Source organism: Adelges cooleyi, unplaced genomic scaffold (genome assembly GCF_023614345.1).
Source record: "Adelges cooleyi isolate 19-005CV unplaced genomic scaffold, UGA_ACOO_1.1 ACOO_flye_CR_arks_rails_tigmint_CR_PRNA_30, whole genome shotgun sequence".
Classification (NCBI taxonomy): domain Eukaryota; kingdom Metazoa; phylum Arthropoda; class Insecta; order Hemiptera; family Adelgidae; genus Adelges; species Adelges cooleyi.
This window is the reverse complement of record NW_026095971.1, coordinates 2839123-2866868: the sequence shown is the minus strand read 5'-3', so window position 1 is coordinate 2866868 and position 27746 is coordinate 2839123. Positions and strand designations below refer to the sequence as shown.

The window sequence follows — 27746 nt, the reverse complement described above, 5'->3', positions numbered from 1 at the left end:
TACAGTACCGCGTGGCGACCAAGCCTTCTACAAAATTACAGCAACTTTTTTCACGTCTCACATTGTACAAGATATTTTTTAATTGTCCGAGGGAAATTGTATTTTTTTTTGGTATATACAATCTATACAATTACAGGTATAATGAGTATATATGCTGATTTTGATTATAGTAACATGTTAGGCTTGAGTAAGAAGCCGCCCCTCAACGACACTTCACGGGAATTTTATACTGTTTTTTCCGTTTGGTTACTGTTATACTAAGTCTCGGCACCACTTACGTTTTAGTCTTTTAATGAGGTTTCCTATGGCATACTAGGTAACGCTAGGTTCTTAGCTAGAATGTTGGGGTGGTTGGAAAGAGAATTATGGTATCTGGAATATGATTTAGTAGCGTATTCAGGTATTGTTTTAATGTGAAGATCGTTATGTAAGGTTTTGTTGGTTATATAGAAAGGAGCGTTAGTAATGAGACGGAGAGTTTTATTTTGATCAGTTTGAATTTCGTTTAAATTTGATTTTTTGCAACTCCCCAGATTTGTAAGCCGTAGGTGAATTTGTATTTAAACGATTTAAAATGTATTCACGCCGACGGCATAGCCCTGGCTACCCAAGACAACAAGTTCGATATCACAGAGGCTACGAGAACAATAGACTTAGTTAGAAACAATATTAACGTACTTGCACAGTTGGCGAATATTATCTAAGAGACAGTCTACCCGTCTTTTTTGTAATAGCTAACTTGATCTATGGTATTATTTAATTACAATTATTTTAAAGAAAATACGATTTTTCATTTAATCTAATTTCCCCCCTTGCCTTTTGTTGTATTTTTAATAAAAAGCCTATTATTAACCGTCATTAATATCTTTTATCAACAGTCGTGGGTTCAAATATAATTGTTCAATACTTCTATGTTAAGAAAAATAGTAAAATAAACACATTTTTATCGTTAGGTATTTAGTTTCTTTTAATACAAATTTAGATCAAAATCTTATTAGATTTCCAAAAAAACATTTTTTTCTTATCTCGGTTAAATCTTGACCCCTTTTACTTGTAATTTTTAGATCCACCCTGTAGGCTGTACGCGTATATTAAGTTAATAACCATGTGATACTTTAATGCATACAGATAATAAACATTTCAACCTTATCATAATCACTACATATTTATACAATTTTTTCCAAACCAACAATTTTAATTTTAATTATAACTCAGTAGTGTCAATACATTTTTTTGTTCAAAATGTACAAATCTAAACAGGTACGAAGGGGTATTAACCGAAACATTAATTTTAAAATATTTAAAGCACAAAACGGATAAAAACGTAACGGTTTCTGTCCCTGGCTGTATACTTATTTGGTCATAAGTCATAATAACTCATAATAATACTTGGTTATACTGTATAGTGTACTTGGTGGCAGACACAACTGTAAAATCAATAATATAATATTCATTAGTTTATGAATGCTTACAATTTGTATGCGCCATCTATTATTCTAAAAGTGAGTCATTCTTGTTTGGCAACAATGAACCATAAGGCCACCGCCCCTTTATTCTAAACGGTTGTCGGATTGTACCTTTTGGACATCTATACGCATGCGTTAATTATTGAGTATCCTGTATCAATTTGTTAATTATTTGTGTTTGGGTGATGACTGCAGATGACTGATGAGAATTCGATTCGGTGTTAGGACATGTTAACATGAGCGCTAATTTATTACATAGATTTGAGATTTTACTAATTACAATTAAAATTTAGTACACATGCCTACGAATGTGTATATCTGTTGGAAGTTGACAAATCAATGTACATTTTTGTTACGCAAGCAATAATTGTGATATCTGTTTTCTGTAGTTTTTTTTAAACAGTAAAATCGGTTATTTTATATATTATATATTGTAAAATAAATATGTACAGTTGAACAATGATTTCTTAAAGCTTAATAAGTTATTATAGTGTAAGTTTTGTATAAAAAGTTGTAACTGTATATTTAACATACGGTCCTATACCCGACGTGAAATAACTACTAATATATTATATTTAAAGCAGTTAATAATATAAAAAACAGTGAAAAACATTTTTATGATTAGTACAGGCAAATGTACTAATCATCCCCAAGTATATTTTGCACTCAGAATTAAATTAAATTTTAGTCAAAATTGAAACTAAACGAACCAAACTTGCCTTATACTGTTGAACAAATACAATTAATTTATCTGTAATATGCATTATAAATGTGTGTTCATCATTAATTTGTGTTATATTGCAGATAAGGGCTCAAATGAAAATGGCAGATTTAGACAGTCAGGATGATGTGTCTACCGAACTAGCTCATATTGATGAAGTTCATCCAGACCCAGAATTGAATGGTTATGACGATAGACCGACACTTGACAGAGTTTCACCACATCAGAAATCATGTGAAAATAATTCTTTTTTGGTTGCTGAGATCGAAACTTTAAATAACACAGTGGATGATGTTACAATGGAACCTTTGTACATTAGTGAACAAACAAATGACACGGAAGGTTACAAAATTGGTGATATTGTTTGGGCCAAAATTGGTAGATATCCTTTTTGGCCAAGTGTAATTTGTGTTGATCCGAGTTCCAAAATACATTACAAAGAATGTACTGGTAAGTTACTAACTGTTTTATATTTTAGTTGGATATAAAACGGAAAGAATTTCATACAGAATATAATATTGTATACATTTGTTAATAATAAATAGTTCTTTTTTTTATATTTATAAAACTGTTTTAGCTTCAATGCGGAGGCGAAGAAGGCTAAAATGATTTGATGATTTTTTTTAATCTAGCGGTTATTTTAATTTTATATCAAATTATATTGATTAAATTTTATGGAAGAAGTAATAATGACGTGTGTAATGTATGTTGTTTCAGGATTCAAAAAAAGTGTTTGTATTCATGTGCGATTTTGCAATGACCACGGTAGAAGAAGCTGGGTTAGAACGATAGAAAAATATTTCGGAAAAGATGCACTTTTAACAAAACATCCGTCTTGTACAGTAAGTATTAACACCCGTTACGAAAATGAGTAAGTTTCATTTCCCTTACAAAAAGTAGTATATTTTGTTTAATGCCATGAAGAGTAGTATAATTCCTTTTATAATAACAAAAACTAATAAGGTTTGTATTTCCCAGAAAAAATGAATACTTTTCACAGATTTAAAACCCATGTTGCCAAAACCTAATACTTTTATGGTAAAAAGTGAAACTTAACATTTTTTGTTCATTACAAATGCTATTATACTTTTTTTTCCCAAAAAAAATCTTCTCTGTCCTTGAGAGAAGGGACCCGCGCAAAAATCTAAGCGCCTTCCCATGGTTGAGTAAACACATATGAGAATAATGTGTTTTAGTTTCTGAGCGGGTTTCTTCACTTGTGGGCAGCAGTATAATAGCGTATTAGGTTTTGTTATAACAGTAAAAATATACTAGTTTTATGGCATAGCAAAACATATTACTTAGGCAAATGAAATGTATTATTTTAGTAACGAGCGACAACTTAATGTATGTAAATAATAAATTAAAAAAAAATTAAAGTAACAACCTAGTACAAAAATTATTAGATTTATATGTAATAAATAATAAATACATTTTAATAAATTAAATACCTAATATATAAAAAAAACAAAAATGTGATTTATAGGCGTCAATAAAATATAACAAAAAAGTAATGGAAACATGGAATTCGGCGGTTAAAGAAGCTGATTTTCTCATGACCCTTAACGTGTAAGAAGAAAACAAATTTAAATAAAAACTTAAATATTTGATTAAATATACATAGATAGTCATACAGCTATAAAAAATAAAACAAACAACCATTTTAATAACAAAATGGATGTAACAAATACTTGGATGATATAAGTTTGCCTTAAAAATCTGACTGCTAAAACCATGTATGCCGTTGTCTATCTATGTATGTTTAACCTCCGATTATATTGTTTTAATATAAAAATTATAAAATAAATCTAATAGCGTTTTCACATTTTAGTGATACTAGAATGGTGGAGTTTTTTAAGACATTTAACGAAACACCTAGTGATGGCTCTACAAATAAAAGTTCCCCAGAGAAAACAGCTGAACCATCCGTAGCAGTAAGTATCTATTTAATCATAAACTTGTATTGTTACTTTTTTTTAGGTACGCTGGCACACTAAATTTTACATACTGTGCTGTTGCACACAGTTATCTAGAGTGACTATATTTATGTAGCTTGCTTATAATTTAAAACAAAATTTTTATTTGTTTTTAGGGTAAAATACGGACTTATTCAAGAAAAAGATCTCAAACAATAGTTGTGGACCACGAAAGTATAAAAAAAATTATTAAGACTGAAAATTTGACCACTAATCATACCAATGCATCAAAATCAATCGATATTCCTATATACATGAGATCTGACGATGTTGATAGCACTATCTCCAATTTGTCTATGAGTTATGAGTATAATGAAAAAATAGACACAGTATTTATGAACGGAATTCCTAAGAAAACATATCCGCCAAAACATTTAATAAACGAAAAGTCTTTGTCCGATTCAGATCCTGATGTAGACAAAAAGGATAACTCTGATAATACTTCTATGTAAGTATTTTATTTTTTTGTTATTTTGGGTTTTTATAGTTTAAAGTGATTTTGTATTCCCATGAACAATGACCTAACTGCATAAAATTGAATTGAAGAGAGAGTGAATTAAAAAAATATCTTCCTTAACAATTGTATATATACAAAAAAAAACCTGATAATTCTGTCAATTTAATTTAATAATTCTTCACAATCTTATTTATCAACTTTATAAATTCATTGTTTCCAATTCCAAATTCACAAAAACCCCATTTTCAAAAAATTTGCACTTAAATTGTTGTTCTTAGGAAGCCGCAATATATGCGTAAATGGTTTTTGCAATCTGTAATTGATTTGTATTATTTGGTGTTTAAAACGGTATAACGTCTTTTATTTTGAATTATCTGTAAACTATGTTACATAAGCTACGTACATTTATTTCTAAGTATTTACATTACTTAGAATAGTTTATTTTTCAGAAGTGGCATAAACGATGACAATATTATTGTAACAAAAAGTACTAGAAAAGTACCTGAAAGCTTGAAAAAACGAATAAAGTAATAATATTTAATAATATAGCTGTATAATAATATTTAATAAAAATGTTTTTTTTGTTTCGTAATACATTTGGATTATTCTATTTATTTTGTTTATAGGTTATTAGAAGATATTAAAGATGTTAATGAAAAGTATAGCAATACAACCACATCTCCCTTTGCAGCTAAGAAAAATGTTAAATCTAAAAGGTATGTTTTATACAATCCATCTAGATGAGCTTACTCAGCTTATTTAGGTTTATTTATTCCTTATTTAAAGAGGAATTTTCTTAAAAGTGGGTTTACACTTAACATATTTAGTTAAACGGTGCAAACAAACTATAGGTACTTTGGTTTGCATAAACTAACTGCACGCGTAAAGAAAAATTGTATGATTGCACAGTTCAACATTTTAGATGTGCGAGTTTAGGTGGTGCCTGAAAAATATTCAATCACATAGTTTTCAGAGTGTGTAAACGGATATTGTGAGTTTATATATAGAACTGAATAAAAAAAGAGTAAAAGACTGAATGTTTAAATCCTAAATAATTTACTCAGTTCATTTGCGTAAACTGACAGTTGTTGACACAGTAAGAATGGTGACTCATACTGCTGCCTCTACCCACTCGGTCACTCATTCTCTGTTGTATAAGTTATTAAAATATTTTCTGTTTTGGTCATAATTATAACAATTTTTTGGAACCCTTTTTGTTTTATTAAGTATATGTATTTTTAATTAAAATATATGATATTAAATTATAAAGGAATTGATTAATGTTTTACTATTTAAATTAAAATTTAATTTACATTAATTTTCAGTACAAATTTGTATGATAATGATTGTTCCAATGAAGTTAATCAAAGTATGAAATCTTCTCCATTTTCACAAAAGTACGCAACAAATATCTTATTAGTATTAAATGATATCTAAAGTGTTTGAAACTCATTAAAAGTAAACTTGTTCACATTCAGTGTCAAGCTTAAAAAAATTGATTGGAATGTAATGGCAAACAAATTGATTTTTTGTATCAATATTTACAATAATTTAATTTTGTGATACATAGTAATAAAATTGTAAATAAGTGATGTCATTTCTTAACACTTTTTATTGCTTACCAGAGTTAATGATATTTATTATAGAAATACTTTCTACAAGTACTCAATTGTTTTGATTCTATAACAAATAAAGGCAGTAGAGGAATTATTCAAAGAAAATGATGAATTTTGAATTATTATATAAACTATGTTAAATTTGTGTTATACTAATTTACTATGCCATTTATTTTATAATATACAGTTAAGCGGTGCTTTGGAGAAAACCAGTAACCAATAATTGCTACCAGCGGACTGCAGCAGGCTGCTGCCATTTTTGTGTATAGCACTGCTTATCTGTTTATTATAAATTCAATGATTTTGCCAACAATAAGATAACAAATGTGTACTTATGTATTAAGATACACATTAAAAAAAAACTAATATTACTGAACAAATACATACAACTTTATTAATATTAAACAAAACATTTTTAATTTAGGAAATCGAATTTGATTGAAAAAGAAAGTAGCTCAGAACCTGAAACGACTGAAAGTGAAACATCATCAAGAAATGACAACTATAGTTCAGTGTTCCTAGCTAATCAAACAAATAGAGAGTTATTTGTAAAAACACTGAAAAAAGCCTGTATAGTATGTGAAAATTATCAAAACACAATTCGTTGTACCGGTACATGCCAAAACTACTTTCATAAGGAATGCTTTGCGAAAAGTGGAGAGAAATCTAGTTGTCAAAACCAGCCTACAAAGGCAATTAAAAAACCGAAGTATTCAGTGCGTTCCAAACGACGACGGTCTAAGTCATTAAAAAATAAACCTAAATATACAAATTCTACTTTAAATAATGAAACTATTGGTCAAGAATTAGCTGAAGAAATTAATGATGATATAAATAATGTTAATGATAATTCTAATTGTATAGACTCTACATCAGAAACAGTGAGCTTAAGTATTAAGGATGGTAGTTCCTCTAGTGACCAATCGAAATCTGATAAATTAACTGAAATTGTGGAACAAGTGAATATTCAACAACCAGACAGTTCAGAAAGTGCATATGAAGAGACAGTTTTCAAAACTTCTGAAGAAAAGATAGAAAAAATGTTTAATAAGCCAAAAAAAATGTCAATAAATGGCATTAAACCAGTCAAACATATCGATTCAGAATATATGTGCAATCTGTGTAAAGCTAACAAAGTTAATTGCTTTTCGTGTGGACTAAATATTGACAAAGATTCTGAACAAAAGTTTTTTACTTGTAAATTAGGTAAGCTGTAATTCATTTTTATAACTGAGATCAAAAAACAACCTAAATTAGTGCTGTTAATATTATTTTTAATGCTGTTTCTTTTTTAAATAAGTCAATATTTATTTTTTGTTTAAAATTTAAGCTAGTTGTGGTAAAGTTTATCATGAAAATTGTTTGGATGAATGGCCACAGTGTCAATGGATTCAAGGTTTTAGTAACAGTAAGCAAGCTATTGTATGTCCTCTTCACGTGTGTCATTTATGTATCTCGGACAATCCCAAGAGTAAATGTAAACTGAAATTTCCTGCTGAAAAATTGATCCGATGTATCAGATGTCCAACAGCATACCATAGAAGTAAGTGAAAATAGAGAGTATATTTTATTTTAAAAAAGACACATAACGGTTAATATGTTTTTATATTAAAAAAGTTATTTTATAACTAATTAATGTTTACGCTGTAACATTGTTGATTTGTATTCAGAAAAGAGTATGCATTACTTAAAATATTATAACTCTATTGAAGTTTTTAATTATTAGAATTTATAATGTTTAGGTGAATACTGTTTACCAGCTGGCAGTCAAGTTTTGACTTATAGTAATATTGTATGTAGCAGACATTTTGTACCAGCAAAAGGACAAGTTTATCATATGAATTCGGATTGGTGTTTTATTTGTACACTAAGTAATTTAAACATGATTTAATTGTTATAGATTATTTTTAAATAGTATTTTATTAATTATTAGGAGGTTCATTGGTTTGCTGTGATTTATGTCCATCTTCATTTCATCTTGAATGTTTGAATCTACCTCGTTCAAAAGTCGAAGGAGGATTTACATGTGAAGAATGTCAAACAGGCCGATATCCTCTTTATGGTGAGATTGTTTGGGCTAAGATTGCGACTTACAGGTAAGACTCGCTAGTATTAAAAACCTTTATAAAAATGTATACTATTAAATTTTAATATTTTATAAATCATGCATAATTTAAATTTTCTTAGATGGTGGCCAGCTCAAATAGTATTTCCAAATCAAATTCCTGATTCTGTTAATGCCATTCCACATAGTATTGGACAGTTTGCTTTGCAATTTTTTGGCACATATGATTATTATTGGTTAAATCGTGGAAGAGTTTTTAATTTCCACGAGGGTGTAAGTGCATATTTTATGAAGTTCTAAATATACTAAAACTTATTTGTGTTACTTATTTTTAGGACGATGAAAATATTTTAGTTAAAAATACAACAAAAAACATTAATCAAGTGTTTCAAGATGCAATTATAGAAGCAGCTCAAGCCCACAATGCTTATATTTTGGATAAAGATAGATATGATGCCAAAGAAATAAATGATTCTTTAAAAGTATGTTGTTTTTTTAAATGGTTTGAATCTACAAAAAAAAAATTGTTATTATTGGTCTGACCAAAATCTTAAAGGGAGACCTGTAAAATAATTACTATGGTCTAAAATAACACTATATTAATATGTATTCATTATTTAATATAATTACATAAAAACTAAATTTAATTTGTAGAATCCACCCAAGTATACAAAAATTAAGTTTAATAAACCTGTGGGTAATGTAAAAATGGAATCAAATTTAATCACAATGACTTCTTGTGAATGTGATCCTACAAAACCAAATCCATGTGGTCCAGGTTCTGATTGTTTAAATAGGTAATTATATTAAAATTATTTTTGAACAAATGTAATACATAAACTAGAAAATCTTTTGATATAGGATGCTTATGTTCGAATGCCAACCACGATTATGTCCTGCAGGTGACAAGTGCAATAATCAAAGATTTGAAAAAACGTTATATCCATCGATGGAACCGTTTTTAACGAATGATAGAGGTTGGGGTCTTAGAACATTAGAGGATATTAAAGAAGGTTAGAACGATATAAAATAAGTTTTTTTTATAAAAAATGTGTTATTTATCTTCTGTATGTTTAGGATCATTTGTAATTGAGTATGTCGGTGAAGTTATTGACGAAGAAGAGTTCAAAAATAGATGTTACGAAATGCAAAAACAAAATGAACAAAATTATTATTTCTTAACGATTGACCACAATAGAATGATTGATGCTGGACCAAAAGGAAATCTGTCGAGGTAAACAGATTTTGTTGAGTTCTCATCAAAATTAAAACACGTAGTGAAATAAATTTTAATTGTAATGTCATAATAACGTTTTGGATGACGACGCGTGGTGTTAATGAACATAATAAGAAAATCAAATGTGCTTTAAAGAATCAATTAAAATTATAAGTTTTCTTAGTAATTAAGTTTTTTTTTTCAAACATATTTTCATTATAATTAATTTTTTAAAATTTTTTTTTTTATAGGTTTATGAACCATTCCTGTGAACCAAATTGTGTAACTCAAAAATGGACTGTCAATGGTGACACAAGAATTGGCCTTTTTGCTTTACAAGATATACCGGCCAGTACAGAATTAGTATTTGACTATCGCCTTCAGAGTTGTTCTGGAGTAGAAAAAAAACCATGTCAATGTGGAGCTACAAGATGTTCTAAATATATTGGTGTTAAAGTAGATAAGGTATTTTAATCATATTTATTATTTTAGTATCAATGTTTTTGTTAATAATTTAAAACACTTTGTTTATATAGGAAGAAGAAAAGAAAAAAACAACTTTGTTTAATGATGCTGATAAGTCCAAAGCATCTTCAAAGAAACAAAAGTCACCAAAATACAAGGTAATAAAACCTCTATTTTTTCTGGTTTTTTGAATTTTAAGTACAACATATTTTTTTTTTTTTACTGCCAACTAGTTTACATTAGGTCATATAATGTAATATCTTTAAGAAATTCTTGAATTAATATCCCCCTTAAATTTTACTTTTAAAGCAGCCTTATGAGAAAAACACTCCTCGTTCCTTGTAGAGTAGTCCAACTTGAACCATTTTTTTCATCATTTTCAAAATCTTAATACTAAATGTTGTAATAAATGATAAATTATTAAAATAGGGAGGTATATTTGGGACAAAATATTGTATGATGTGAGGAATTAATTTCTATTTTTTGTAGCGTTCACAACAGATAGAGGTTCATTATTAAAAAGGAGCAAATAAATACAAAAAACCAATTTTTGGTAGTACATTTTGGTTCATTATTTTTGGGAATATGAGTTGTGACAATTAGAAAAATTCTATCTCAACTATTAACAGTATTTTTATCACAAAAACATTTTATGTATTTTTTAGTAGTTATTATTTATTTTAAGCCCTTATATGTATCAGTCTGTTTTTAGTAGAGATACCGATTACACGTGTAAGTAAATACACGTGTAACACGTGTAATTCAAATTGACGTGTAGAAGTTTGTGTAGTTATAAGTACACGTGTACCTGCAACTACACGTATTCTTTCAACTATAAGTTTTAATAAGACCTCTAATTTTACGTGATACTATTCTTTAATTAATGGTTGTCACTAAGATAAAGTATTATAGCCATTGGGTCAAGTTAGTAGAATCTCGGGTCCTACACTTGTATTAATTACACAAACTTGTCCTACACATGTATTTAAAATACTTGTGTAGAATCGTCGGCTCTAGTTTTTAGTGATTATTGTTAATGAAAATGTTTTTTATTTTATTTAAACATTTGACTCCAAACTATTTTTAACTATAAATTTATTTTTTATATTATTAATAGGCTGAATCTTCTGATATCGAGAAGTCTGATGATTCTATAAAATCAAAAATCAAACCATCAAGTGGCAAACATTCATTTACTTCGAAAGTAAGTCAATGTTTTTTAATTTGTATCTTCATCCTACAAGTTATCCATGATCACGTCTAGTGTCGCTTATACCGATGAATTGGTATATTTTCATATAAAAAGCCTTTCTCTTCCCCAAAAATAAATAGAACTTCTGTGTGTGTGTGGGGGGGGGGGGGGAATACTTACAGTATTGTGTTTAATGTCTTACCCACCACGTAGGTTGAATTAACCTGGTAAGCTATGTTTTTATTTTAATAACATTTATCTATCTATTTAATTGATTTTAGAATGAAAATTCAGATACAAGTGTTACTAAAATACAATGGAGAAAGTCTACTGGGAGTACCAATATAACCAAAGTATGTAAAAAGAAATGAAAATCTGTAAACTAAATAATTTTACTTGTACATTTTTTATTATAACTTGTTTATTATTTAGTATTTAATTGTGGTACAGCCACTGCACCACCGTTATACTAACAAACAGTAAAATTAATAAAACCTATTTGTTTACAATTATAAAAAAAAAAAATGTTGTTTATATTTTAACAATTAATATCTAAATCATTTGGTAAGTTATAAGGCTGGAATTTATTCACTTGTTTTTACGAAACTTAAATTTCTCAAGTTAAGTTAATTATTATTCAAAACAATATTATCATTATTTTAAATTAAAAGCTGTACTGAACTATCCTTAAAAATGTTAGTCTTTATAGATTTTATTTTATTAATTATCTTTAGTTGAAAAAGAAATATATATATTTATTTATTATTAGTTTTTTTAAGGAAAAGTCAATTTCTGCATAATAGTTTTAAAATGTTTTTATTAAATATTATTTCTTGTAATACATAATAATATTGTTAAATCGTATAGTAACAAAGTAATAAACATTGTTAATTTTTTCGTAATTTTAATGTTTATAATTTAATGATAAATAGATGGCTTTTTATGGTCACATATTCCAGCCCTGTAATTTGTCATATGTAATTGTTATAAAGTTAGTGCACTAAAAACCACTTTTACCTTAAAATAGTTATTTAGCCCAAAAAAACTAAGTATAGTTTGCAAAATTAATTTTTTTTAACACTTTGAAAAACAAAAAGTGGTTTACATAATTTGAGTGACATTTTATTAAAAAAAAAAAAATTGTCAAGCTGTATCAAATATGATTTGTGTACAGTGTAGTTGTCAATCAAAATATGCTTCATTTTGCATACCATTTTATTATAAATGTATATCATGTATTATGTATTTTAGATGTTTCTTTTTATATTTCCCATAGTATTAATTGATACAAATTATACAGTTTTTCAAAGTTAAACGTTTTTTTTTTTTTAATATATATATATATAAATAAATACCAAATATTAATTACCCACCAATACCACATAAGAAATTCACATGCTTATTTAATATGGTTGCACAACTCATATATGCTTTAAGTTACAAATTAATTCTAAATCTAAAATTGTTTTTGAAATACCAATTGTTTATATTTGGTTTCTGTTTGGTGCTTACAGTTTAACATATTGTTGATATAAATCCTTAATTAATAGGGATTCTATTATATTTTAATTCTGCTTGTGAGATTATATATATTAAATTATGCACTCGTAAATTATAATGAAGCCATTGTGTGGGAATTGGTATTAATAATTAAGTACTTACGTAATTTTTTAAATTTATTACTTTATTAATTAGAAACAAAGTATACACATCTATCGTACACCACACACCAGTATTGTATCTAAAGGTCAGTTAAGAGGATAGTAATTTTCAAGCGTAAAAACTAAAAACACTTGTAATAAAAATATAAAAAAAACATTTTGGATAAAATGAACATACTTCTTTTAAATTTGTTCATTATATAGCTTAATACAATAAACGTATGTTTTAATTTTTTTAAACAATTATTTAGAACTTTTCTCTGGGAAATGATTTTCTTTCATTTTTATCAAGGTCTTTTGTTCTAAAACCACTATTTTCCAAGTTAAAGGCATACTTTAAAGTCAGGTATTTACACTAAAACATTGAGGGTATAATGTTCTGTTTTGAACCCTTATAATTCTCAATTATATATCAGTTTCTATACTTAACTACAAAATAAAGAAAGGGTAAAACGTCCTATTTAGAAGCAGGCAAATGTTTAATTATCTAAAATTAGGTATTTTTGGAGTAAAATAACTACATTTACTTTTTAACTAATTAATGTGCATCTTATTGAAGTAAAATACCATTTTAACTTTCATACTAAGTTTAATACATTAAATTGATTTAATAAATGTATTATATTAATATTATTCTTTTAACTAACATAATATATTATATCCTTACTCTGGATGTATTATGTGTACTCTCTTTAATATGTATTTAAAAAGAATTTTAATCGTTTAAATAAAAATGCTTTTGGGTGATTTAAAAAAGCTCAAAATAGTCAAATTAGAATAAAAGTCAAAAGCTTCTAAGATCGGCAACAAAGCTAAAAAGGGTTTAAAATGCCACTGTTAAGCATTTATATTGATATATGTAGCTTATCAAGCTAAATATTTACAAATTTGATATACTGATCTATAATCTATTATTAACTATTATGAACATTTTTACTTAAAAACAAACTTGGCAATTTTTTATTTGGTTATTCTATTAAAAAAACATTAATTTGAAATTCTTTGGACATATTTTGTCAAAATAAAAAACAATATATATATATATATATATATGCGTGTGTGTGTAGGTAATAAAACTGCTAAAACAAGTATGATATTTACAAATGTAACTCAAGTTAGGTAGGTATAATTTATTTTTCGAGTTTAAATTAAAGCAATTTATAACATTTTGATAATTTTTCGCTATTAAGTTTTTTTTATTACTTATAAATATGATTGACTATTATGTAAATATGGATGAAACCGTTGATAAGGCAACAAATAACTTTTTTTAAACCGCAGGCCTCCCAACTAGTAACTTTTTTCACTAAACTTCTTAGCTACACGTCGAAGGGGGAAAACTAGGCTATCCATTTTCCTAATCGTACTTTTTGTTTTTATTCTTCTTAAAATTCGTTTTTTACGTTTTTATGGCTTGAGATCTGGTTAAGTATATATTTATTTATTATTTGAATTGCTGTTGCTTTACTCAAGACCTCTGGCCGTAATGTTTGTCCTTAAGTCAGGTATAGCGATTGCGACGTGTGCCTGATTGTGCAATTACCTGTTTCTCCCTACTACTTACTCAGCGTATAATAATTTTAGTATTGGACTAAAATAATATTATACCTGTAAAACAGTTATTCACCTCGTATTTGTTATTAGTTAGGTCGTATTTTTTTAATATTTACATGCATTAATATAACAGTACACTTATACTTATTGTTGTCTTCCTTTTTATCAATTGTATTTATTTTAAACTTTAGCGCAAGTGTGTAAAATATACATAACGCTTTATTATATTTGTTTTGTCTTTCCTTTGCGCCGGGGGGTAACATGTTTCGTTAGAATAAAACTTCGATCTTAATATTTTACTACATAATTTAAAAAAAATATTTTTCATCGATTTAAAATATCACTTTAGACCATATATATTTAAGGTGTATACATTGTTGTTGACAATAAGTATAGTAATGAATACGTGTTACTTTCTTAATCGCTTAATTTTTTGTTTCAAACGATAAATTGTAGGTATTATTAATTTGTTCGTGCAAATTGTTATCTACAAGTTTTAATAAAATATTGTTAAACCAATGTTATTAACGTTTGAATTGGAATCCCTAAGTTATCATAAACCTTGCGCGTTTGACTTCGTTAAACACAATATTATTAGGTTAATATTATTAATAGGTTGACGAATTAATGTAAGCTTTAAATATACTTAATTAATTATTCATATAAAAATCAATTTCGGTCATTATTTTGTTGGACAGATGAAAAGGGTAAGTGCTGTATTTTTTTAAAACATTTCCTTCAAAATAAGGTGGAGGGCAAATAGTATAACATCTTCTTATAATATGCTTTTAAAGACCATTAACACTGTTGCATGTGTCACGTTTTTTGGAGGTGTTTCATTATGCATTTTGAGCTTTTTAAACGTTGTTAATAAAATTAACTAATTTTTTACATGGTGGTTTTTTAGTTTACATTGAAAATTATTTATGTATAATTGGCCAGCGATGGTAATTTTTGATTAGTTCAACGATGCTGATGTAGTTAAACAAAAGTAAAAGTTTAAAAGTGAAAGTAACATAAAAAATATTTCGCAACTCACAGCCTGATAATAATATACGAAAATCATACGTTATCACTTATCAGTAATGCCATTATTTGATGTTTTAATTTTAATAATAATTATTAAGAAAAAAGTTTATTCCAAGCGGCAAACACCATATGGTACTATTAATGAAATTTCACAATACTATTAATCTGCGGGTTTGCATTTTATAAAATTATTATAAATCGAGAAGTTTAAAACAAATATAGTTATTTGAGGAAATATTTGTGCATTCTTTACTATTTTAGTTTAAAAACTTATAATAAATAGTAAAAATAATTGAAAACAAAATTAAATAATTACAATGTTTTAAGATTACAATGGTTTAACAGTTTTTTTAATCTTTATTTTTATGACTTAACTATTTAGTATTAACTATATTACCAGTATTTTTGCAGTGTTATGACAAAACATGATTTATAAATATCACATTTTTGCCATTACGCCACAAAATTATTTTTATAACTGCATTTTATTGTAATGGGATATTTTTTTGTTTAGACCGATATCTCTTCAGGATCCAGCAACTGTATCGTAACCAGAAGAAGCTTAAGAAATAATCCATCCGCTCAATGTCAAAGAAAACACATAGTAAAAGTATAATATCTCCCTGCTTTAAAAATAGTGACATAACTCAAATATTTCCATTTTCAGATTTTAATTGATTATAGTTGATAATAGTATACTCTTTATTTTAGTAACTGTGAACAATTTTGTAACTTTACTTAAACTGGTCTAAAACCTCCAATATGTTATTATTCTTAATTGAGGTTTTTACTATTTTCGAACACAGACAAAAACATAAATTCAATTTATAGGATTCATTTAAAACTTTAAATGCTGATTACTCAAAATAGAGATTTTTGAGTTGTATCACTATTATTAATGCAGTGTGAATTATTTTTTGTTTTTGACTGAGGATCTCTCGGTCTGTTGTGTACACTCTAGTGTATTATTTTTTTTTAGACAAGGGGGTTTTAAATATTTTATTATTTATTTAAACTGAATAAATTGGAATTATAAAATAGTATAATAATAAATATGTATTTTAAAAATAATACATTTCAATTAAGAAAATAAAAATAAATTTTAAATAAAAAAAATAATTTGGTGCAAAAGTAAAAAGTTATTATGGGTGATCCAAGCATAAAAATAAAATTACAATTCTAAAAACTATTCTAAACTATAATTGAGAAGTAAATGATATTAGAAATGTTGATTTATTACAGTCTGAAAATAAAAGTGAATTTAAAGAATCATTACTAGACGAGGAGAAATGTATTCAGGAAAAAACAGTCTCTATTGTACATTTTATTATAATTTATTAAAAAATTAAAAACATTTTATATTCATTACTGGTTTGGAATTCTGCTTATAGGAACATTGTGCGAACCAACAAAATAATGGAGTTATGGCGAAAACAAGAAAAACGAGAAAACCACTCAAGTCTAAAAAATCTCCACAAAAGTCGAATGAAGTATAATTAAATTTTTAAATCTTATAAGAATAAAAACTTATATTGAGATTATTGTGTAATGATAGTACCTTTGTACTGTATTAACTTAAATATCGCCAGCCTATTTAGCAATGTGCATAACTCCAAAATACCAAATTTCATACTAAAAGGAATTAACGTTTAATTTATTTTATTTATTGTAATAACAATCGCTTACTGTTAATCACACATTTCATGGAAAAAAACACTGAAATATAATCATTATTTATAATATTATAATATAACATTATTGTAATCATACCAGCCAGCGCACAGTTTTCTTTTTCTTTAAAATAGTGTAATATACCGAAAATTGTTTTTTTTGGAGATACGTCCTTTGCTTAATAGGCTGACGATATACTCTTTCAAAGACTTGTTAATTATTACTAAGATTCCAACTAGTGACAATAAATAATAATTATCACAAATTTTTAATTTTATATTTATATATACATTTTTTCTTAGGTCTTGGATGTATTTGATTCTACGGAACTTACTGAAACGAAAGCTGAGTCGTCTAGACATAGTTTGACCAGATTGGCGAAAAGCAGACATTTGGTTTTATCTAAAGTATGTAAATAAAAACACATCTGGAATAAAAGATAAAACAAACCAAAAATATTCTCTAAATGCTATTGAATTTTTGCTAGTCTTGTGTGATTGAAAATAATTATTTAAATTTATTTACGTTTTGTGATGATGTATACTAAATCACATCCAGTAAAATTGAGTGATATCTTTAAATATACATTTACTGAAATATTTATTTACTTTTTGAGTATAACTAAAATGTGTTGGAAATAGCTCCCTGAATAAATATTCAATATTGCCTATAATTAAAAACATAATACATACTATTTATTAGTAAACTACAAATTTATATCAATTAATATTATGATTTTATATAAAATAATACAATTTATCAATTTCAGAAAAAATCAGACGATGGTAATATGAAAAAGAAAAAAATTATATTGGAAACAATTACCAAAAGAAAAAAAAAGAATGTAGTAATTACTCCAATTGTTGACAGTAGTAAAATCATTAAGCATAAAGAAATTTCACATAAAAAAAAGTCAATCAAAAAGGACCAAACGAATAAACGTAATTTATTGTCAACAAATTATTTCAAAAACAATACCTGTTTGGTTTGCGGAAAGGGACATACAGAATTGATTTGTAAAAATAAAAAATGTCCAAGAGTCTTTCATCTTAGCTGTATGAATAAATCTAGAATAGCAAAGTGTAAGTTCAGTAATAGTCGTACATTACTGTTGTTTAGTAAAATAATTTAAAATTTATATATTTTGTTTTAGCTGGTTTTATCTGCCCATCGCATTACTGTTCTATTTGTAAAAAACGAAAAGTAGTAGCCAAATGTAAGTTTTGTGTAGAGTCGTTTTGTGCAGCTCACATTAAAGGAAACGTATTTAAAGATCCCCTTGGTAATGGAATGTTATGTATTACACATTATCCAGATAAAGTAAGCATTTATAATTTTCAAAAAATATATGTATTGTTAAAAACCATTTTATTTTTGTATTTAGAAACATAGTTCCAATAGAACCAATTCATTAATTGTGCCAGAAGCTGTTGATAAATTTAAGAAGCTTGTGGAAAAATCTGAAAACGTTGCTGCCCATTGTGCTACTGTGCCAATAGCGGAAGTCGCATTCCCATTAAATAACTTAACAAATGATGATTCTTTGGAAGAACTTGAACTTGACACAAATGACGAGAAGGATTACATGCTTACACAAGTGATTAAAGATGAATCAGATCGAGAATACATACACATTGGCGGTTTTAATGTCAGCAACATATCAGATCTAGTTGTGGGTAAAGAAAGTAATTTTGTTACGCCTACCAATACGGACGGTGATATGTTCAAGCCATCTTCGACTAATGTTGTTATTGATATTGAATCAGCATCCGCTCTTTATCATCCTACAGATAGTTTGGGACTAGTATCGATTGCTGGTGAACATAAAGATAATCACGATTATGTTAATGTACAATATGTACCCGAGACGAAAACTAAATGGATAGCTGATGCTGAACCTTAAAAATGTACACATCTCGTGTATAATATTATCAAACTTCACATTTGTGTAATTTTTCTATAGTAAATACTATAATTATTCTGTTATTCCTTTGTATTAAAAAAAAACTGTCATTGAAATTTATTTTATTTTGTTTAAACAATAGCTTTACTTTGCATCCAAAACTGTATATAATAATATATACTGTGTTGAAGAATTTATTTATATTAATATCGTAAAAACATATTGTATTAAATATTTTTTATTTTTTATTATTATAGATAATTCATATTACATAAAAATATGCAATACAATACTGATAGTAATATTATCTATAATTAAAACTCATTATTATATATAACATATTCTTTATGTACAATGTATATTTCTCATAGTGGTTTATTTGTTTTTGTTTTTTAATTTTATATATATATACATAAATTAAATTAAAAGTATGTTGTAACTAATTAAATATTTCATTTTTTGTATTATATTAGAATTTAGATAAGTAGTTACACATTGTGTATTAAGGTGTAGTGAAAAAAGGCAATTTTTGAAATTGTTTTCCTAATACCTTACAAAACTAGCGTCTTGGTGTATATAAACCTAAAGTAAAAAAAAAAATTTTTTTTTTAAATATTTCCCCTGCCCCAAGTCAAAAAACCAATATTCAGCAAAAGTATTTAGATTTTCTATCATAACTCAAAAAGTTTTAATACTAAAAAAATTAAAAAACTATTATTTTGTAGAGAACTATATTATGCATATTAAACGTGTACAATTTTATTTTTTTTTAATCGCCAAAAATAAAATTTTAAAACATTTTTTTTTTAACTTTGATTTAATTTTTAAAGAGAATAATTAGATTTTTTTGAAAATTAGTTTCTCTACGCTCTAGACTAGTTTATTTCACATCAAAATCAGACTTGACAAATATATATATATGTATAAAACTATAAACAAAAAAAAACCCGGATTATGAAAAACAATATTTTTGTTACTCTATCAACACTTTGGAGAAACAAAAAATAGCAAAGCATATCTTTATATGCGGGAAATACATTTCTAGTTTGTTGTTGTGGACTATAGGGAATTCGATTAAAACTTAATCGAGTTTTTGCACGCATCTTGTTCATAGTGAAAATTAATATACTGAAAATACTGGCTAAACATATTCCTGTGATATGTATGCAAACACAATGAGCCCCTTCCCCAACCATCAATCAATAAATCAGTCGTCAAAAAAAAAAAACAAGTAGCTATATTATTATAAACTACTATTTTGTAATTCTGAGAAATAATTATTTACAATTTTTTATAATCCGGGTTTTTTGTTTTTTTTTGTTTATGATTGTTTTATATATATATATATATTTTTTTTTTTCAAATCTGATTTTGGTGTGAAATAAACTAGTCTAGAGCGTAGAAAAAATAATTTTTCAAAAAAACTTTATTATTTTCTTTAAAAATGAAATCAAAGTTAAAAAAAAAAATGTTTTTAAATTTTAAATTTTAATTTTGGCGATTAAAAAAAAAATAAAATTGTACACATTTAATATGCATAATATAGTTCTCTACAAAATAATAATTTTTTAATTTTTTTAGTATTGAAACTTATTGAGTTATGATAGAAAATCTAATTACTTTTGCTGAATATTGGTTTTTTGACTTGGGGCGGGGGAAATATTTTTTAAAATTTTTTTTTTTTTACTTAAGGTTTTTCCACCAAGTCGCTAGTTTTTAAAGGTACTACGAAAACGATTTCAAAAATTGTCTTTTTTCACTATACCCTATGTGTGTTCCCGCATATCATATTTATACCTATCATTGAGTTATATTACGATTCAATTCAATTTTACATTAAGTCCATGTGACTATTGCAAATAGCAGATTTTTTATCATATTTTAACAAACGTACTATAAAGTCCTATTTTAATGAACAAGAAAATGTTAAATTTAAAAATAATATAATTTTAAAATATAACTCTACTTAGGCAATTGATAATACATTTTAATAATATTTTTGCATTGCATAAGGCACCATATTGGAATTTAATTATCCTAAAATGTGATCATAACAATCAATAAAAAATAAATAGTACATTGACACTAAATTTACTATTAAGTTTTAAATTATTGTATAAAATTATATTATTGATGCGTGCTTAAAGACCTAATTTTAAAACAAATCATGATGGCCTTTTAAAGAATAAGTTATTTTTGAAAATTTTACTAGTTGATAATCATTTTGAATTTGTAGGAGAGAGATCAATTGCGGTAGAGTAACTTTTGCTACACTACTAAGCTAACTTAAACAGTCAAAAGTTATCAAGCTTGGCTCATGAAATTGGAAAATGTTATAATTATTTTCTATTTTCTGTATAATTTTACTTAAAAATAAAATTTACTAACGTTTCGGAAAATAAGGATACCTTGGTAAACAATAGCCTTCAATATTTTTTTCAGGTCAAAAGAAACGGCGTTTCGAACCCTTGAAATAAACGCCCTGATTTCCATTCGAGAAGACAGATATTTAGAGCATCAAATTTTTTAAGCACGAAATCAGATCGGTAAAAAAGGCTGTACATAGTCAAAATTTCTGATTGGCAAATGATTTTAAAAAAAACATTTTTTTTTGGGGGGGGGGGCAAGAATTTGGTAACTTTTGATCTCACGACTTTCGACTAGTTTCCTGATCGATTCGTGCGTTACTGATTTAATTGGGGGTGTAACACTGAACTCAATATTGAGTTAAATAACACTTAATTGTGAGCAACCTGTTTTGGCGGTTTTATTACTAACTCACGAAATAAATCTAGAAAGAATCAAAAACATCTTATTATAATACTCAATGTCATATATTTGTACAAATGTACTTGTATATGTGTATGTACACGTACATGTATATATATATATATATATATCGGAATAATTTTAAAATTTTACTGTAATTCAAGGTTTTTTTTATCACAACTCTATACGATCATTTTGTACGAACAATCCTTATAAATACAAAATGGAGTATCTAAAATGAGTATAATTTTCAGAACACAGAGTATGCTATGTCTCAGATATCATTAAGAATCATCGGTTATTTGCTTGAGTAGAGTCTGTAACACGATGTAGAGAAAATATATTCTTTAGTCTCTACATTGTGGTCAATGGTCTGTAAGTATAGTTTACTGTGTTGCTATCAAAATTCAAAATCCAACAAGCGTGAGACGGCAACGCAACTTGATAACGAAATTCAAACGTCAATAGTGCTGATAACAAAACGATTTTACTTAGCACTATTAACGTCATAATAATAATAGTGTAACTTGCTGATTTAGTTTTCTTTATTTTTCCAAGGCGTTGGAACGGTAGACTTGGCGATTTTATATGTACTGTGTACAATTGGCGCCTGTTACCACTTACTTCCTTTCTATGGTATTGTAAAAGTAATAATTAAGTATTGAACATTTTACATATTGATAATAATCGACTGAGGTTCTGTAACACGTCGGGGCTAAGGTCAAATTCGTAATATCCGTTGCGCACGTTCGTCGGTCAAATAAACCGAAAACCTGTCCGGCGGCTATTGCCATTGGTATGTAACCTTCGTTTCGTGAAAAGTGAAATCCTTGATTCTTGATCTGTTTTACTTGATATATCAAAAGATCACCCATTCACCTATTGACCGTTCAAGTGTTCACACGCGAAGATTATTTAAAAGTTATCAAAAATGAGTGGCAAGTATGTATAAATTACATTTTGAATTTTACCTTATATATTATATTATTTTGCACTATATTATTTTTACTTGTATTTAAAGATCAGACATTGCCTTGATCGGTTTGGCCGTAATGGGTCAAAACCTGATTTTGAACATGAACGATCACGGATTTATTGTAACTGCATACAACCGCACTGTAGAAAAAGTCGATGAGTTTTTGAGTAAAGGCGCCAAAGGCACTAATATTGTTGGCGCTCATTCTTTGAAAGAATTAGTGGATTCCCTAAAAAAACCTCGACGCGTTATGATGCTTGTGAAAGGTATGTGTATACGGTTGAAGCTTTGCAATAAGTTGTCAAATTTCATCCAAAGATCTTGATTTGATTCAAAATTGATTGAATTCATATACAATTAAATACAAATCTGGCAATTAACAAAACCTACGATTTTTTAAATTTGTAAAATGTAGAAACAAATAGGTGTAGGCATATAATATTTACTGGTTTAGAAATAATTTACAATTTATTTAAAATTGGGAGTACAATTTAAAATAAATTATTTTATATTTTAATGCTAACTTTTGATGGTCATAAACCCATTTAGTAATGGTTTAAGTATGTTAAGTATAAATATGTTAAATTTTTTTTAAGGATCTTAAGGTTTTTAAGATACAAATTGTATGTATTCAATTTAAACCATATAATAATGAAATAGATCAACGTTATTAATAATGCAACACTATAAAATACAAATGTATACAAAAATTTAGTAGATGAAAACATTTTTGTTTAACGTTAAACGTTGAAAAATTTGCTAATCTGTTGTATTGATGATTTGCATGTATTGATCTTTAGTGATAAGACTATCTTTAATTTTCTCAAATCTTTGTTTTTGAGGTAAGATCACAGCTATGTATCCAAGGTCATTAGGTTTTGTCAACATGAGGTTTGGATTCTCTGATAGTTTAGAGTTGATTTCAACTAACTTCCCTGGAACTGCTGAAAGTATTTTGTATTCTTCACCGTTTGAACACTGAACTTTAAATAATGTCGAACCAGCTTGTAAAATTTGTGCTCCTCGTTTTCCTTTACCAGACATTTTATTTTTCATTCTATCTGTGCTTTCGGATACTTGAAAATCAATTTTCTCAATAGTTTTACCCATTATAGAGTGTGATGGAGCGAGTGTTAAAATAAATAAATTATTTGAATGAATAAGTACACAGTAGTCTTGAGTTGGCTTGTCGTTAACATTTACTGCATAACGGCATTCAAAGTAGCGCTCCACAAAAGATTCCATTTTTTCTGGAATTTCTATAGATTGTTCAATTGGCGGTATGGCAAGATCTATGTAGTCATCAATATCATATGTATTAGTCTGGTCCATTATTAATTTGTAAACTTCAATTAGGTTATAATATAAACATAATACTATAATAGAACTTATAAATGAAAATCTGACTAACTACAATTATAGTATTTCTCATAACTTTCGAGTTGATTTAAGTAATAAAACCTAAATTGAAATTTGAACTGTTTCTAGTTTAAACAATAACGTGCTATGGCTTGTACTACTGATAAACTATGGCGAGTTCCCTTATCTGATAATCGGTTTGGTGACCAATGTTGCCAACTGAATTATTTTTTTAAGTTAATTTTATGTGTCATTAAATATTTCTGTTATGTATTATATTTAAATAATACAATGTACTATAGTTTTAAACTATCTTATTTCTATTATGCAAAATGAGTCCTGACTAATTAAATATAAATACTGCAGGTCAGGGGAGGGGAAAGAAATTTATAGATGATTATTTAGAACTTAATTGATTTTTTTTTAAATTTAAATACAGCTACTAAGCAACCAATAATAGTTATAATAAAAAAATGTATTATTGTATGCTGTATAGTAACTAAATGTTTTGTTAATTGTTAAGTAAGTAAAAAAAGCAACCTTGAAAACCAATTTACAACATAATCAAAAAAGTAAAATTAAAGAAAAAGATTCCATTCCATTCCTTTCAGGGGAAAGGGTTAATGATATTTTCTTTATTTGTCACTGTAGATCAGTAGTACTTATTCTAAAGAATATCGCACATAGGTTTTTAAGTAATTAAAGACATTTTCAAAAAATTATAGCTTGCCGTAATTGTAGTATAATGAATGTGAACATTTAGGGTGTTTCCTCAGTTATAAAATAACATTCTCATACGATTTCTGATGTATAGACTTGCTAAAAAATAAATAAAATAATAATAAAAGTACATTATTGTAAAAATCAACACCTTTTTTGCTCCGCATCAAAGCTAATAAAGAGGTTTATTTATTATTTGTGATTTAATTTAAATAACTATTTATAGAAAAGGAGTAATACTTTTAAATTTTCAGCTGGAAGCGCTGTCGATGATTTTATTGCTCAACTGGAACCTTTGTTAGAAGAAGGTGATATCATAATTGACGGAGGTAACTCTGAATATCAAGACACTCAAAGACGAACGAAAACTTTAGCTCAAAAAGGTTTATTGTTTATTGGTTCTGGAGTATCTGGAGGAGAAGAAGGAGCTCGTTATGGCCCATCACTTATGCCCGGAGGTAATTTCAAAGCCTGGCCAAGCATTAAAAACATTTTCCAAGTAAGTATAATGAAAAGATATAACAGAATATTGGTGTAATATTCATTGTCTTCTATAAACTATTAAAAAGTGTATAGTTCTCAATTGAGAGCATGTTACATTATTGTATTTCATTGACCATTGTAACATTGAGTAAATACAGGGTTATTCGGGTGTGGATATTTCTAAACAATACCTTGAAATAAAACATTCACTTTTTTTTATTATTTCTTTAACTACTAAATATTTTTGACTTTCACTTTATAGAACATGTTATTGTATCGGTTGCACTGTTAAAAAAATAAATTTACTATAGTCTTTATATTTTAGAGTATTGCTGCTAAAGCTGATGGCGAACCTTGTTGCGATTGGGTCGGTGAAGATGGTGCTGGACATTTTGTTAAGATGGTACACAATGGAATTGAATATGGTGACATGCAACTTATTTGTGAAGCATATCACTTAATGAAGTCTGCATTAAATATGTCTCCTAAAGAAATGAGCCTAGCGTTTGAAGAATGGAACAAAGGAGATTTAGATTCATTTTTAATAGAAATTACTAGAAATATACTACAGTATAAAGATGAAGATGGAGATTATTTAGTTGAAAAGATCCGGGACGCTGCAGGACAAAAAGGAACAGGAAAATGGACTGCAATTTCCGCTTTGGATTATGGTGTACCTGTTACGTTGATCGGAGAATCTGTATTCGCTCGTTGTTTGTCATCGTTAATAGATGAGAGATTGCAAGCAAGTAAAGTTCTTCGAGGCCCAACAGAGACCTTTAGTGGAGATAAAAAAGAGTTCCTTAAAAATATTGGACAGGTAAATAATAAACAATGTAAAATTTAAGCTGATAAAAAAAGAAAATCATACAACATTTTTTATTGGTTTTAGGCACTTTACGCATCAAAAATTGTATCGTATGCCCAAGGATTTATGTTAATGCGGGAAGCAGCTAAAATTCATGGATGGAAACTTAACTACGGAGGAATCGCCCTCATGTGGCGTGGAGGGTGTATTATTAGAAGGTATTATACATAATATAAATATATTTCTCCGTTTGATTCATATTATATAAATTAGTATAAACAATTAATGTTTAGTGCGTTTTTGGGAAAAATTAAACAAGCTTTTGAATCTGATCCAAATCTTAAAAACTTGTTGCTCGATCCGTTTTTCAAAGATGCTGTTCATAAATGTCAAGCTGCTTGGCGTAAAGTGGTTGCCAATAGTGCTTTGTTGGGAATTCCTACTCCAGCATTTAGTACCGCTTTGGCGTTTTATGACAGTTATCGTAGCGAAAGACTTCCAGCCAATTTATTACAAGTAAAATTTCAATTATCAAATTTAACTGTACAAATGATCATAATTCATACCCATATATTTTTTTATGTTTATTAGGCACAACGTGATTATTTCGGAGCCCATACTTACGAATTGTTGACAGCTCCTGGAAAGTATATTCATACAAATTGGACAGGAACTGGTGGCGATGTATCAGCTAGCACGTACAAAGCATAAGAAGTGAAATTAATTTTTAAGGGGACCAACACACACTATTCTAAATAAATAACATTCTATAGAATATTAAATACAATTTTTATTTTTTTGATATGTTATTAAATTACTGTTTATATTTTCTAAGTAGTTATCTATTCTAAATTATATGACTTGATTTATATCAAGTTAAATTGTTGGTTTTTGAAATTGTAGTTATTGTTTTTCATTTTTCAAGTATGTTTATTATATTATTCTATACATAATTGGTATTTATTTTAAGTAATGTGATCAAAATACATTTTTTTTCATAATTAATATTTAAATGATATTAAGTATTCAACTACCTTGATTTGATCCGTGAACAAATATATAAGAAAGACCAAATTAAAAGTATTATACTAGAGTAAAGCAAACAAATATAAAAAATGTGAACAATTTTGAATGGGTGCGAATTCAAGGAAGCTTGAGCAGCCTTGACAATAAATGTAGTACTCATGATAATGTTGTAGGCCAACTTAGTATGTAGGCGTATTATTAAAAAAAATCTATTAAGACAGATATAAACATTTAATTATTATAGTGATAATTGTAAATGAACATTCAAATGATTATAAATAATTTTTAGCTTTTACATATTCTTAAAACTAATATATAAATCAATTTACATATAATATAATATTAATAATAATACTTTGTTTATTATTATTCATTTGCAGTTAACATTTTTACGTAATTGGTGAAATAAATTAGTTATCTCCTTTGTTATAAACATTTTAAATAACATAAAAATAATACATAACAACAATAATTGTATAATTATGTATAACACAAAGTACGTTAGTGGTATGTAATCTTAACATTGAAATCTAATAATAATGTGCTATAAAATTAATAACGACGATGCCCAAAAAGTAAGTGTGATAAATACAATAATCATTTTAATTGTAGT

At 27.1% G+C, this 27746-nt stretch overlaps 3 protein-coding genes across 6 annotated transcripts; 2 read left to right on the top strand and 1 right to left on the bottom strand.

The window, feature by feature from the left end:
• Nucleotides 1-1622: 1622 nt before the first annotated feature.
• On the top strand, nt 1623-19201 carry LOC126838116 (histone-lysine N-methyltransferase NSD2-like). 4 transcript variants are annotated; one of them, XM_050572258.1, is made up of 28 exons: nt 1623-1958; nt 2271-2637; nt 2905-3029; nt 3674-3756; nt 4019-4121; nt 4280-4611; nt 5058-5147; nt 5247-5336; nt 5946-6017; nt 6661-7442; nt 7567-7779; nt 7979-8107; nt 8170-8332; nt 8424-8574; nt 8637-8783; nt 8956-9098; nt 9163-9314; nt 9379-9535; nt 9769-9982; nt 10054-10140; nt 11100-11186; nt 11456-11527; nt 15933-16022; nt 16810-16908; nt 17392-17496; nt 17859-18171; nt 18243-18409; nt 18474-19201. In XM_050572258.1, the coding sequence occupies exons 2-28, from the start codon at nt 2283-2285 to the stop codon at nt 18990-18992; spliced, it is 5040 nt and encodes a 1679-aa protein (XP_050428215.1). In that variant the 5' UTR covers nt 1623-1958; nt 2271-2282; the 3' UTR covers nt 18993-19201. The 4 variants fall into 4 exon arrangements, with proteins under 4 accessions (XP_050428215.1, XP_050428216.1, XP_050428214.1 ...); XM_050572259.1 differs by having other exon boundaries at nt 5070-5147; nt 15933-16028; nt 18474-19200; XM_050572257.1 differs by having other exon boundaries at nt 15933-16028; nt 18474-19200.
• Nucleotides 19202-22285: 3084 nt separating this feature from the next.
• Nucleotides 22286-27108, top strand: LOC126838984 (6-phosphogluconate dehydrogenase, decarboxylating). Its single transcript, XM_050573862.1, has 7 exons — nt 22286-22703; nt 22783-23003; nt 25071-25315; nt 25625-26119; nt 26192-26325; nt 26401-26623; nt 26699-27108. Exons 1-7 carry the CDS (start codon nt 22693-22695, stop codon nt 26816-26818), a joined length of 1449 nt encoding a protein of 482 aa, XP_050429819.1. The 5' UTR covers nt 22286-22692; the 3' UTR covers nt 26819-27108.
• LOC126838985 (protein Abitram) lies at nt 23346-24135 on the bottom strand. Its single transcript, XM_050573863.1, has one exon. It carries the CDS (start codon nt 24067-24069, stop codon nt 23497-23499), a length of 573 nt encoding a protein of 190 aa, XP_050429820.1. The 5' UTR covers nt 24070-24135; the 3' UTR covers nt 23346-23496.
• Nucleotides 27109-27746: the final 638 nt, after the last annotated feature.

Excerpts from the sequence above, each read along its gene's own strand:
- LOC126838116 (XM_050572257.1), top strand. The coding sequence starts at position 2,283 with ATGAAAATGGCAGATTTAGACAGTCAGGATGATGTGTCTACCGAACTA. Across the intron at positions 6,018-6,660 it reads TCTTCTCCATTTTCACAAAA|GAAATCGAATTTGATTGAAA; the intron begins GTACGCAACAAA and ends TTTTTAATTTAG. Across the intron at positions 16,029-16,809 it reads AAAGAAAACACATAGTAAAA|GAACATTGTGCGAACCAACA; the intron begins GTATAATATCTC and ends TTCTGCTTATAG.
- LOC126838984 (XM_050573862.1), top strand. Across the intron at positions 23,004-25,070 it reads CGTTATGATGCTTGTGAAAG|CTGGAAGCGCTGTCGATGAT; the intron begins GTATGTGTATAC and ends TTAAATTTTCAG. Across the intron at positions 25,316-25,624 it reads GCATTAAAAACATTTTCCAA|AGTATTGCTGCTAAAGCTGA; the intron begins GTAAGTATAATG and ends TTTATATTTTAG.
- LOC126838985 (XM_050573863.1), bottom strand. The coding sequence starts at position 24,069 with ATGGACCAGACTAATACATATGATATTGATGACTACATAGATCTTGCC.